The sequence below is a fragment of the Thermobia domestica genome, chromosome 5 (genome assembly GCF_964235325.1).
Source record: "Thermobia domestica chromosome 5, izTheDome1.hap1.1, whole genome shotgun sequence".
Lineage (NCBI taxonomy): Eukaryota > Metazoa > Arthropoda > Insecta > Zygentoma > Lepismatidae > Thermobia > Thermobia domestica.
In genome coordinates, this window is record NC_137458.1 from 35,597,276 (window position 1) to 35,610,109 (window position 12,834).

The window sequence follows — 12,834 nt, forward strand, 5'->3', positions numbered from 1 at the left end:
TATCTTCTTATTTTTTTCTTCACTGAGCGTTAATCAGAGAAACAACTCTTGTAGTCTTCTATAGCCTCGCTGCTGAAAGGGACGTTAAAGTCAAAATCAACTCAATCAACTCAACTCTTCTAGTCGCTGCATTACTGCCTGGAATTGCAACATAAAATTGATAGATTTTAAGTAGTTCACGGTAGCTCACTGAATCAGAGGCGTCCGTAGAAAATTTCGCAGGGGGGGGGGGGAAGTTCAAAAAGATTAGATAGGTTGCTGTTATATGATTTTTGTCTTGTTCGAATTCAGATTACACAAACTCCAAGCTCTATAAAGATTAATATGTTGCATACATTGTAGGAGATTATTATTATTATTATTATTATTATTATTATTATTATTATTATTATTATTATTATTATTATTATTATTATTATTATTAGAAAGATAAGAATCGAAGTAATTGTGGTCTGGAGGATTGAGAAAGATATTTAACCATTTAATGTGCTCCCGTATTTTCCAAAAATAAATCACGACCTCCTTTCAGAGGCGTCGTTTAGGGGGCAGAGGACAATTTCCCCTCCCTGAGTTTGAGAAACAATATACTTTACTCAACTGTCTACTAATATACTAGTAAAAAATGTATTCAATGTGGTAAGCTTTTTCTGTAAGATTGTTCTCTGTCTTGCTCGCGCCGTGTGGACTTTGTGTTGGACATACACCGTGCTCATGGGTTTTCTCGGGGTTCTCCCGTTTCCTCCCATTTTCTTCATTCCACCATTTCACTCATCTCTCATCACCACCGTCTCCTTTAGCCTAACCGGCATAACCGTGGGACGAAAACTTAAAGATACTTTTTGTTCTCTGTCTTGATTTTCGTTTGTAAGTTTGTGATAAGCTGTTCCACTTAACTTTGCTTGCTTAATGTCGGTAACAACATAAAAATTATGGTAACAACACGCAAGACCAGAAAGCCTTAATTTACTTTACATCTCGAGTGCATACCTACAAGTGTCAATGATCTTGTTCGGCATGTTTATTTATAATTGATAATTTTAAACGATTTCACGCTTCACTAAATATAATATGTACAGTTTGTGGACTGAGATGTCTAACATCGCCTCGTTTTTCGTTTGGAAGGGTTTGAGAGAAATACCATTGATTTTACCTAGAGATAAGCAGAGTAACGTAAGATAGATATCATTATTTTATAAGACAGATTAGATAATTATTCTAAAAACTTTTTTGTAGAATATAATTCACTCATAAATTTTGTTTCTGAAGCGATAATCCCTCAAGATCCTCAAATCATATGATCAATTCAAAATAATTACAATGTAATTTTAAAAAATCAGCATTGTATAGGATGCTCCTATTGATCGCAAAGACATTATCTATTAATTTGAAACTGTTACGGAGTATGTAATAAAAAAAAGTACGTTACACTTCCAATCGAATACTTTTGCAGTTACTGCAATCAATTAAGAAACGAAAGTTTTCAGAAAATAAGAAGTGCATTCAAGGATCAAGGTCTCTTTACCTATATTTCAACTTCTGGCAGTTTAACAGCTGTTATTTCGTCCAAACCATACTTTTCGTATGAAGTGTTATTCATTCCTTGGCGTGTATGACGTGTATTAGCTGAATACATTGTATCACTATTTCAATATTGTTCTTTTCAAGCTTGCCGAAGCTTTTTCAATGAACCGTTATTCTTTTGTTATTTTATAATTTCACTTTTAAAAAAATCCCTGCAATGGATTCGAACTATCGATTTATACTTTTATTAATTTCGTTTGCTCGCCATTTTACCGCTGCACAAGTCTTTTCACTTCGTTTGATGGCTAATTTGTTGGTTTATGTTAACATATGAAGACAGATTTTAGAAATTTGCTATTTACGTACAGACAAAAAAAAAAAAGTATTCAGCTAACAATAACAAAGTGCAGCACTAAAGCACATAGAATAACAAATAAAAATTAGATAAACGTATCTATATCCACACGTATTTATTAGAACTCCCGAATTCCTTTAAAAGTGAAATTAACATAGCACAAATAAAAGACAAGATGCATAAAATTGACCTCAAAAAGTATTCAGCTGCAATACCTGTTCATAAAAGATAAGGAGTGGTACCAAGTAGGGCCCCTTTCCTCTTTATCGTTTCTTGTAATCACCGTGGGATTGATTCATCAAAGTTTTTTTTTTTTTGTTTGTTTGTTTGTCGGCTAATCACCCCCATTCGGCCAATAAAACCTACTTGAGATTATTGTTATTGAAGATAGGTTATTTATTAGTTCACTATTCGAGAATGTGCCATACATTCTCAATGCATTAATGTCCGGTGATTGCGGAGGTGTTTGCATCCGACGTTACGTATTGTATAATAACCATAGTTTGGTGTTTAGGACTATGTTTCTGATCATTGTCCTGGATTAAGATATAGTGATCGGTAAGCCTTATTATTTTAACACTATTAGATAGATGCGCCTTTAAAATGTTGATATAGCATGTGTGATTCTATAGACATCTCTCTAGAGTACAGCGTTGTCAGATTGGCGCCAAGTTTCGTTTTGTGAATTTTATTTTGCATTATGTTTTCGTTGATACTATTCGTGTTATTGTTACTGTTTTAGAATAATTGTTACAGTGGTTATTGTTGTGCAGTGTTATTATTGGTAAATTTTAAAGGTTTTTTTTTAATACTCATTTACTATGTTTTCAAAGTTTGGCAACATTGTTGGTGAATTTCAGCTGTTTGTCGTTTCCGCAAGTGTTCACTCGGGAAGCGGCTCCACGAATTGTACCGAAGTTTTCCGATATGTCGGAGCTCAAGCAAAATATTTCTATGATTGGTTTAGAGCCCAAGCTTCATGACTCGGCGCGAGTACTATAGTGAGTAGAAAGCTTTTTGTATTTTACATTTTGCTGCAAAGACTGAATCTGCAGTTACAGTGCAACATGCTTTTCGTATTAAGTTCAACTGTAATCCATCAAGTGATAATATCCGTAGATGGTGTCATCAGTTTGAAAACACTAGCTGTTTGTGCAAAGGGAAGAGTACGGGACGACCAAGACTGACTGAAGAACATGTTGAACGAGTGAAAGAGTCTTTCATGCGTAGCCCGAAGAAATCAATTTGGAAGGCTAATCGTGAATTAGCATTTCCAATGACGTACGTCTGTATGGAGAATTTTAAGGAGATTGAGGAATTTAAGCAGAGGATTCAAACAGTTGTTGCAGCAATTACTTTAAATACACAGATCAAGATTTGAGAAGAACTCGCCTATTGACTCGATGTGTTCCATGGAATGGTGCTCACGGAAGATGCTCACATTGAAACCTTGTAGCAAAAACTGTACGAGTTGCTCTTTCATTCGATGTATTATTTGAAGGGTGTGAGGCAAGAACATGGTAACCTACAATTTTACTATTTGAAGAAATTAGAGGTTTTCTGTTGCCCAATTCATCTTCAAAGTCGGAAAGCTGATTTTTCACATAAGACTATACATGAAGGAATAAACAGACAAGGTTAAACGAAGTGGTATGCGCTGCTCTCTATCGGATGCTGCAAAACGCAGCAATTGCAAAATTGTGGGTTACCATGTTCTTGCCCCACACCCTTTATTTATAATTGAACGTTAAATGTAATAAATATTATAAAGTCTTAAAACCCCGATATTCATTTTGAAACACCCTGTATATATCTGCGCAGACCTCTACTTTAGAAGTTGTTTCAATGTTCTTTCTCATACACTAGTTGTTTTATTTTTTCTGTTCGTATTTTTGATAGCCTATATGGTTTTCACGGGTTGTACGACCATCGTATCAGTTTCATGAAATACACTTTTTATAGTTCGTAGATTCACATGCTTTCCCATTTCTCATGTTACTTCATCTCTAATTTTTGGAGCACTCAATTTTCGGTTTGTCTTCTCTTTTCGAGCCCCGTCGCGGTCTTTTTGTTCAACAGGACTGCGGTGTGGCAGTTCTTCCTTTGCTTTTTACGCTAGTTTGTTTGTTTTTAGTAGTGGTGGGCACAAAAACCGGTTTTTCGGTTTTTAGAAAAACCGAAACCGGTTTTTGAAAATTTTCAAAAAACCGGTTTCGGGTTTTCAGCGAAGCCGGTTTCGGTTTTCTTCAAAACCGGTTTGGTTTTTTTTTTTACCGAAACCGGTTTCGGTTTTCTCCGAAACCGGTTATTGGTTTTCTCCAAAACCGCTTCGGTTTTTCACCTGATCCGGTTTCGGTTTTCTTCAAAACCGATTCCGGTTTTTTTCCAAAATTTGTTCTATTTCTGACCAGAATGGTGTTTCGTTGTTCTCCGGAAACCGAATCCATTTCCACAGAAATAGTTTTATGTGTTTTCGAAAAGTTTTCACCGAAACCAGTTTCGGTGAAAACCGAAACCGGTTTGGGAGAAAACCGAACCGGTTTGGGAGAAAACCGAACCGGTTTGGGAGAAAACCGAAACCGTCTTTGGAGAAAACCGAAATGTCGTTTTTCGGGTTTCGGTTTTTATAGAAACCGGTTTTCGGTTTTTATAAAAACCGGTTTTGCCCATCCCTAGTTTTTAGATTGGTATATAATGTTTCTTACTGTGTCGATTGGCCTGTTTCTTTAAATGATTTCCACTTTTGTTTGTGGCTCGCTGCTATATTTATTTCCTCTACAGTTGTTTCCTCAATTTTTCGTCCTATTTTGCTGTCTGATACACCTTCAAACTGATACTTCGCAAAAACACAAACAGAGACTAATCTACACTGTACCAAGCACATTTGCATTTACAACAACCTTAGAGATTACTCTCTACTATGGGTCTCTTTTTATGTGTTTTGCTTCTGCATAGAATACCTCCTTGGCGTCGACACTTGCTCGACATGGCTTTTAAATGTTATGTCCTGGTTTGAAAGTGCAGAACCTAGGATTTTTTATTTTACAGTTTATTTGCTATGAACAAGTCTGCGTGGACTTTCCATTACTATCTTTATTTACATTTCTTTCCTTTGTCTGTGCTGTTTTCACGTATGTGTGTTGCAACATAATTTAATGAAGAAGACATCATACATTTATAGCACACTGCTGGAGAAAAGTAATTATCTTCAATAACAACTCGCCATTGACTGATACAACAGCGCCATTATGCAGTTTTTAGTGTTATTATGGACAGAAAATTAAAGGTTGATTAAAAGGAATGAATTCGTGTTATTACTCTGTTCAAAATCTCTTGTAGTCGCGAATTCTGTCAAAGAATTTCGAGCTTAAAATATGTAAAACGCTAATCATGACTGTTGTGCTCTGTGGTTGTGAAACATGATCGCTTACTCTGAGGGAACAACGCAGACTAAAAGTGTCTGAGAACAAGATCCTAAGAAGAATATTCGGACCGAAAAGGAACTGGAATGGAGAATAGCGGAAACTTCATAACGAGGAACTACATAATTTATACGGTTTACACAACATTGTTAGGGTCGTCAAGTCTAGGAGACTTAGGTGGGCAGGTCATGTAGTCAGGATGGAAGAAAGTAGGAACTCTTGCAAAGTCTTAACTGGAAGACCAATCGGAAAACGACCATTAGGAAGACCTGGGCGCAAATGGGTAGACAACATTAAGATGGATCTCGCAATAATATGAATACAAAGTAGAAACTGGATCCAGTTGACTAAGGACAGAATTCAATGGAAAACTTCGGAACTTCGGAACTTTGTGAACTCGGCATTGAACCCCCGGGTTCTATACAGGGACGTACGGAGAAATTTATTTCGGGAGGGGTCTAAAGCGTTTCGGGGGGTCAATATACAATTTGATGGTAAATTATATGAAAATTTCTAAAAATTGCCCCTAAAAGTAGACTACATTTACAAAAAAATCGGGATTTCGGGGTGGACCGGACCCCCAGGACCCACCCCCTGCGTACGCCCCTGGTTCTATAGGTCATAGAGTTAGTTTGTAGGAAACTTTGGTGATCCCCATTACCACTATATTCCCTAAGTGTTGGACGTAAAACTGAAAAACTTCTTTTCACTTTCTTTTCAAAAACACTTGATGTATTTTCATCACAAAGAGCTAACTTCAATTTTTACATTTATAAAGTACAAAGTGTGGGAGTATGCTTTTGTAGACATTTTTATTTATTTTTAACTTCTTCGACACTAGCATGAGGACCATTAAAAAAAAAAAAACTGAGTAGTAATGTAGATTGACCGTTATTAATATACTTTCAACTTCATCGCTAATCTCGTTATTATTTTTCCAAATGCTACATGGGAACTCAATAGTAGAGCGCTTACCTCTGATGCGAGAAATCCCTGGTTCGACCCCAGACAATGTAAGAATATGGTGGACAAGTTAAGAATATTAGTCCGTAGTTCTGTCTCCATCTACATTCTTATTCTACAAATGATTCCACAACCTTTCACTCTTATTTCTGATCCGTCCCTTTGAGAATACAAAGCAAAAGCATGATTCGTCAAATTAAGTGGAGTACACGTAAATATTTAAACGTATTTACTTCATTAGGTATGTTCACGATGCAAAATATGATTCGAAACTCATTTAATAGTACTCATTATTCGTCTATGTATTGTTGGAAGTTATTCTCACACGAAAATTCCTTGGAAATGATTTAATTGTAGCACACTTATTTACTAATTATGGTTTCTCATTGAAAAGCGGATAGAAATTGTGCCAAATAATGGTATTAAATAAGTTACTAATTTGTTGTTTAATCACTATTAAAATTACAGCATCTAAGCGCCACGATGTGTTTGCCAAGGAACGAATAGCCGGTGGGGAAGACGCCGCCGAGTCGGAGTTTCCCTATTTGGTTAGCGTTGGTTACAACTACGACCCTACTGGTATTGTGTGTTGTGGAATCATTCTAAACGATATTTGGGTTCTAACTGTCGGACGATGTGCTTACGAGTTTCAAACTTCAGACAGTGAGTCAGAGACAATTCGTAAACTGACTCCTAACGAAATTGGATTCGTGGTTGCTGGCAATCTGAAAAGGGTAAACTCTACCAAAGGTGAAGAACGAAGACTGGTCGATACTATTATTGTTCATCCATCTTATAACCCTTCTGTTTTGTCATATCCTGATTTAGCTCTTTTGAGAGTCAGCGAACCATTCACTTTTAGCTCGCATCAAATTGAGGCTTACATTGGTCTTCCCGCTGAAGAAGAGATTCCAGACACCGGCATCGTCTGCGTTACTCCAGGTTGGGGTAGGAACGAAATGGGCAGACTGCCAGATACATTGAGGAAGACAGCTATGAAAATTGTGAACGGAGAAGAGTGTCGAGAAAAGTACGAGATACTGGAAACATATGTGCCTCCTGATTATATCTGTGCCGTAGGGGACCCAGGCTCTGGAATATGTAAAGGCGATTTCGGATGTCCCCTGATTTGTAGTGATAATATAGTCGGATTGGCAACCAGTATGGATGCAGCATGTGGCGATGAATTGAGTCCTGGAGTTTACGTGAATGTAGGTCGTTATAGAGAATGGATTAAAACTACAATGCAGGAACATTCTCCTCCTCCTGCTACAAGTACACTGCAGTATAGAGAAAACGATAATTCAGGCAACGTGGGAAACAAGGATGTGAAAAATGATACAGGAACAAGGAACAATGGTACAGGAACAATTGACAAGAATAAAGAAGAACCGCATGTACCTTATAATCGTGGTAGAAACTGCTGCGCACGATTGAAATTTTCGAACTTACTGATAATAGTAATAATACTGATAATAATTCTCCATAAGATCACATAAATTAGAAAATGTAACTTCGAGCGAAACTTCACTTGAACCAATGAGGAGGTACAAAATTACTGCTCTTACGAAAAAAAAAATGATTAGTAATGTTTTTTGTCACATGCTTTCTGTTACAAATAATTTTGCAAATTATTTACATTAAATAGGAACATAATTACTAACAATGTGTATTTCTTTAGCTCTCAAAAGTTATCTTTTTGTTTTACGGGTATAGTTTTGAAAGTTTAGAGGACCCCTGGCGAACTGAAATCTGCTCAGGAACGACGCGAAATCATGGAGGCATTTTCTGAACTAACACGATTGCCTTGTCGCCACTAAGAATTCCGTGATGGAGGAAAATAGATTAGAATCATATTAACATGTAATTTTGCTCCGTCCCCAGTTAAGAAATACAATTTGTTTCTTAAAGCATGCCAATATCTAAAATGGAAACGATTCAGAGGCGTCTAAAATTCTAAAGTTTTGAAGCGAAAGAAAAGTGTATCTTCTCGAATAAATTTTGAAACGTGTCAAATAATAAGGTAATGACTGGAATAAGCTGGGGTACCTGGTTAGAGTTCAGCCCTTACCAAGTGGGCTTTGTAATGGACCAACAATGGGTTCTAGAAATTCTCCTGTTTTCTTTCGCGTTCTTCATTCTAGCATTTCGTTCATTTTATCATCATCATCAGTGCCATGCCGTGGAAAATCAGTGCCCGGGGCGAGAGTATACGACGGTGGCCCCGTACATATGAGTGAGGTCGACAGACCAGCCGCGAAGTGCCACTAGGGTTGGCGCGAAGATAAGAAAATTTTCAGAAATAAACCCTGCTTTTCCTTGATTTTGAGCACTTTAAATTACTTTTTTCCTTCCATTTTATATACGTAAACATGCATTTTCCTAATATGACTAACATTATAGGACCATTTCCTAAAGCAGGATAAAGATTTAAATACATAGTAGTAATATTCTAAGTAATTTTTCCTCTATCTTTTTTCTTTCCTTCTTTTCTTTTCATTTTTCTTCTCTAATTTTGCTTCCCATTACTTCGGCGCCCGGGGCCATCGTCCCGCTCGCCCCTCCTATGGCACGGCACTGATTATCCGCTTCTCCCTTAGTTTTGCTGCTTAATCGTGGTACGTTAAATTAAAAAGAACGAATGGGTGAAAAACTTCGTTCCGGTTCTTGAACGTAGTAGCGATAGAACTGCGGCATTAGTTAATATATATTGGCTAATGCCGAAGTTCTGTCTAATATATATAGTAGTTTGAAATTACAGTTCGAAATTTACAGAACGAAAGTCTATTATCCAAAGAAATTCTCAGTTCCTCCATGGATGTGTGAATTTATTCCTTTGATACATTCTTGATCGGGAAATTTCCAATAGTTTAGTCTCACCTAAACAACTATGCTTTTGAACAAACCTAATTTGTAGTATACGAAGGTCCGGGCATCCACTAACTGCACCGGATTTAAGCCCCGGCGTGGTTCGGATACCATGTTAATAGTACGATACGGACCCGTCCTTCACAACTCCGGTGTTGCATAAGGATATACGAGGAGGAGTCTGGAAATAAGTTTTCTCTCTCGTTTTTCCCAGGAAAGCAAACAGAAATGGGGAAAGCGCATCCGCCATACAGTCCTGATGTCGCACCCAGTGACTTCCATGTGTTTCAGGCATTGAAGAAGGGTCTCGTCAGTAGGCTTTTTTTTTTAAGAAGTGCTGAAGTCATAGAAGCTCTTCGACGCTTCTTCCGTATGCAGAGCCCTGAATTTTTCCTTGAAGGGTTTTTGAAGCTTATAGACCGGTATGATAAATGTCTCAATGTACGTGGTACGCATGTGGAAAAATAACGGTAATTCTGATCTTGAATGTCACATGCTACTTTTGGTCTTGCGTCTCCATCTCTGGCCACAGTCGCCTGGGGAATCGGACTCCCTTCGTAAAACACAAAGACTCAAACTTAATTTATAAAGGTAACCAAGAAAGTTCTGTCGCTTTTGTTGAGGTATATGTTCAATTGGCCCTCACACCGTGAGTTGAATGCGAATAATGGAGATAAGGCGAAGGTCAGTTGTTGGTGTGGGTATATCCAATATACTAGCTGGTTATGGGAGTTCAGTTACACCGTGAACTTGCGTAAGGACAGAGTAAACATGCGACCTCCACAGCGCGTCATAAGAACGTGTATGCTGTACGAGTTCAAACTGGAGTCAAACGCCACTAGAGCGAGACGGAAGATATGCAAGGCCGTTGGTGAGGGTGTCGTGACTACGCAGACAGTGCAGCGGTGGTTTAACAAGTTTAAGGACGGTGACAAAACACTCGAAGACGCAACACGTGCCGGAAGACCAACACATGCACAAATTGAAGATCTTCAGGCAGCAATTGAGGCGAACAATGACCAGACATGTGAGGAACTGAGACTACAATTCAGTATGAGTGGAGAAACCATTCGGCAATACCTCCGTCAACTTGGGAAGCACTACAAGTTGGGTCGATGGTTCCCACATGATTTCACTCCGGGCCAGAAGGCAACGCGAGCAAACACCTGTGTTTCATCCCTGTCTCGTCTGAGGAAGGAACCATTTCTGAACAGAGTGTTGACATGTGATGAGAAGTGTTTCCTGTTCGAAGCTCCACGGCGCCGTCATCATTGGTTACCATTCCATGAACCGGTTCTAAAATAGCCTAAACCAGCACTGCACCAGAAGGTCTTCTTGTGTGTTTGATTGACTGCTCGCGGTATCGTGCACCGCGAACTGCTACCAGCTGGTCAGAGCATCAATGCAACTGTGTACTGTCAGCAATTGAGCCGTGTTCAAGAAAAACTTAAAACTCTGGAGCCAGCAGTTCTGAATCGCAAAGGGGTCCTCCTGTTACAGTACAACGCTAAGCCCCATGTGGCTAGGATGACCCAGAACACCATTTTGCGCCTTGAATGGGAAACTATTGCATCCACCATACAACCCGGACATTGCACCGTTCGATTATCACTTGTTCCATTCTTTGAACAATCACCTTAGAGGACGCCAGTTCAAATCCTTAGTAGAAGTGCAAAATACACTTGATACCTTCTTCGCTTCATGGCCCGTCAAGTTCTTCTGCGATAGAATCCATGACCTTGCAGAACGTTGGCAGAAGGTCGTCGATCCTGATGAAAACTATTTTTGATCTTCCAGGTACTTCTTAGGTTACATATCGATGTTCGAAGGTGGTGGGTAACAGAACTTTCTTAGCTACCTTTACTGTATATTTATTCTAGCAAAACTATTGCACTGCCAAAGCCAAGCATATCTTTGCTATTTAAGAATGTAAACGAACAGAGGCGGGTTCAAGGGGAACTTATTCTTCTTTGTGAAGATTCTCCAATCAAAGGTATTCAAGCATGCTCGCCCATAAGGGGCATCGTGTGTTCCCGCTCCCTTTCGTATTGCCAGATCTTTTTATTTAGGAAAAAATTACAAGAAAAATACATGAGAACATGAGTTAAACAACTTAAGTCCAGCTCAAACCTACTGCCATTCAATTGGTGTCCTAGAGGGGCGCGGTGGCTCAGTGGTAGAGCGTTCACCTCCGGTGCTTGGGGTTCCTGGTTCGATCCCAGATCGCGCCGTGTGGACTTTGTGGTGGATTTTCTCGAGGTTCTCCCGTTTCCTCCCACTTTCTTGATTCCACCATTTCATTCATTTCTCATAATCACCACCTCCTTTAGTCTAACCTGCATAATCGTCGGACGTAAAACTCAAAGATTTCATTTCATTTCAATTGGTGTCATTTCCACAATATCCAATGCAAGCTGTGCGACGTTGTCTAATATGGTCTGTTTCACTCGATGTTTAGGACAAATATTAACTGCGCTCGAAAAAAATTTTCTTTATAAAATGTTAGCATATGTTTATAGTGCAGAAGCTATAACGTCGTTCGTTTCCCGCGAAAACTTGTAGTGACGTTTATGGGAAGTGGTCAGCTTGGTTACTCGTGGCTCGCTGAGCGCAGTAGATGGTTGCTGGTGATTGGCTACCCTCTTACCACACCCCCAGTGACGAGCAGGTCCAAGCGCGGGAAGCCAACGACGTTATACCTTCTGGACTATAAGAGGAAAGAAAGTCGTTTCTGAACTCGAAGGGTGGCGGGGGGAAATAAGTACAATTCTATGCATATACACTAAAATATCAACGTCGCATTTGCATGCATGCGATTGGCTTTCGACAGACGTCATGAAGTTCGAGCCAAACTGAATCTACATAGTTTGGACTGTCCCCAGTTTGGACTGTCGTTACATAGCGCGAATTAGGCAATCGCACGGAGTCATGTGCATGAAAGGGTCCCACACTTGGGATAACTACTTTAAATCCAACAGCCTGATTACTCTTGATTTAGAAACATGTGCGTTATTCAATAAAATTCTAAAGTTTAACAAAATTCATAAATAGTCAAGTCAATTACAATTCTATAAGTAGGCAACCCGTAGGGAATCAACGCAAATAGCATGAATAAAAACATCATAATTATTCCCTCCATAATATCGAGTGTATTAGTGAGTCACAGAGCTTTTCACTTTATCATGTAGTATATTCCTGAGTAGATTAATAACAGTTGTGAAATTCGAATCTTATTTTCTGATCAGCCTTGCGGAAGCGACATCTAGGCTATATACAACGGTAAAGCACCCTTAAATTTAAACAATAAGTTTATTTTTGGAGACTGATCTAGGTTCCTTTGTATAAAGCTCATTAAAAAAAGAAAAAAAGAAAAAAGCTCATTCGTAAGAAGCATCAAACGCTGGGAATAAGTTTATTAGCTATTTAAGTCCATTCAGTGACCCCACAACAATCGGAAGTATAGTTTCTTTGAATTGCAAACGAAAATTTTCCAAGTAACCATTCTTGCTGTTATAGTGTGAAAGCTAGCGCATGGTTTTAAGTTCGAAATCATTAGGAGAACATTAATATCGAATACTTTGATCATAATGTAACCCATCACAAATGAATTGGAACAAAGTTAGACAGTGGCGTATTTACGATTTTGTTTCGGGAGGGGCTTTGCTAACTTTCGGGGGGGGGGGGGGCTTTGCCTGGAAATGTGAA

At 38.7% G+C, this 12,834-nt stretch overlaps 2 protein-coding genes across 2 annotated transcripts in view; both read left to right on the forward strand.

The window, feature by feature from the left end:
* Positions 1–12,834, forward strand: part of LOC145684629 (uncharacterized) — a 252,013-nt gene that overhangs the window by 6,994 nt on the left and 232,185 nt on the right. The gene's annotated exons all lie outside the window — the stretch shown is intronic.
* Positions 6,611–7,918, forward strand: LOC145685856 (kallikrein-6-like). The gene has a single exon (XM_081758494.1). It carries the CDS (start codon positions 6,678–6,680, stop codon positions 7,758–7,760), a length of 1,083 nt encoding a protein of 360 aa, XP_081614620.1. The 5' UTR covers positions 6,611–6,677; the 3' UTR covers positions 7,761–7,918.

Coding starts and splice junctions, on each gene's coding strand:
- LOC145685856 (XM_081758494.1), top strand. CDS start 6,678: ATGGTATTAAATAAGTTACTAATTTGTTGTTTAATCACTATTAAAATT.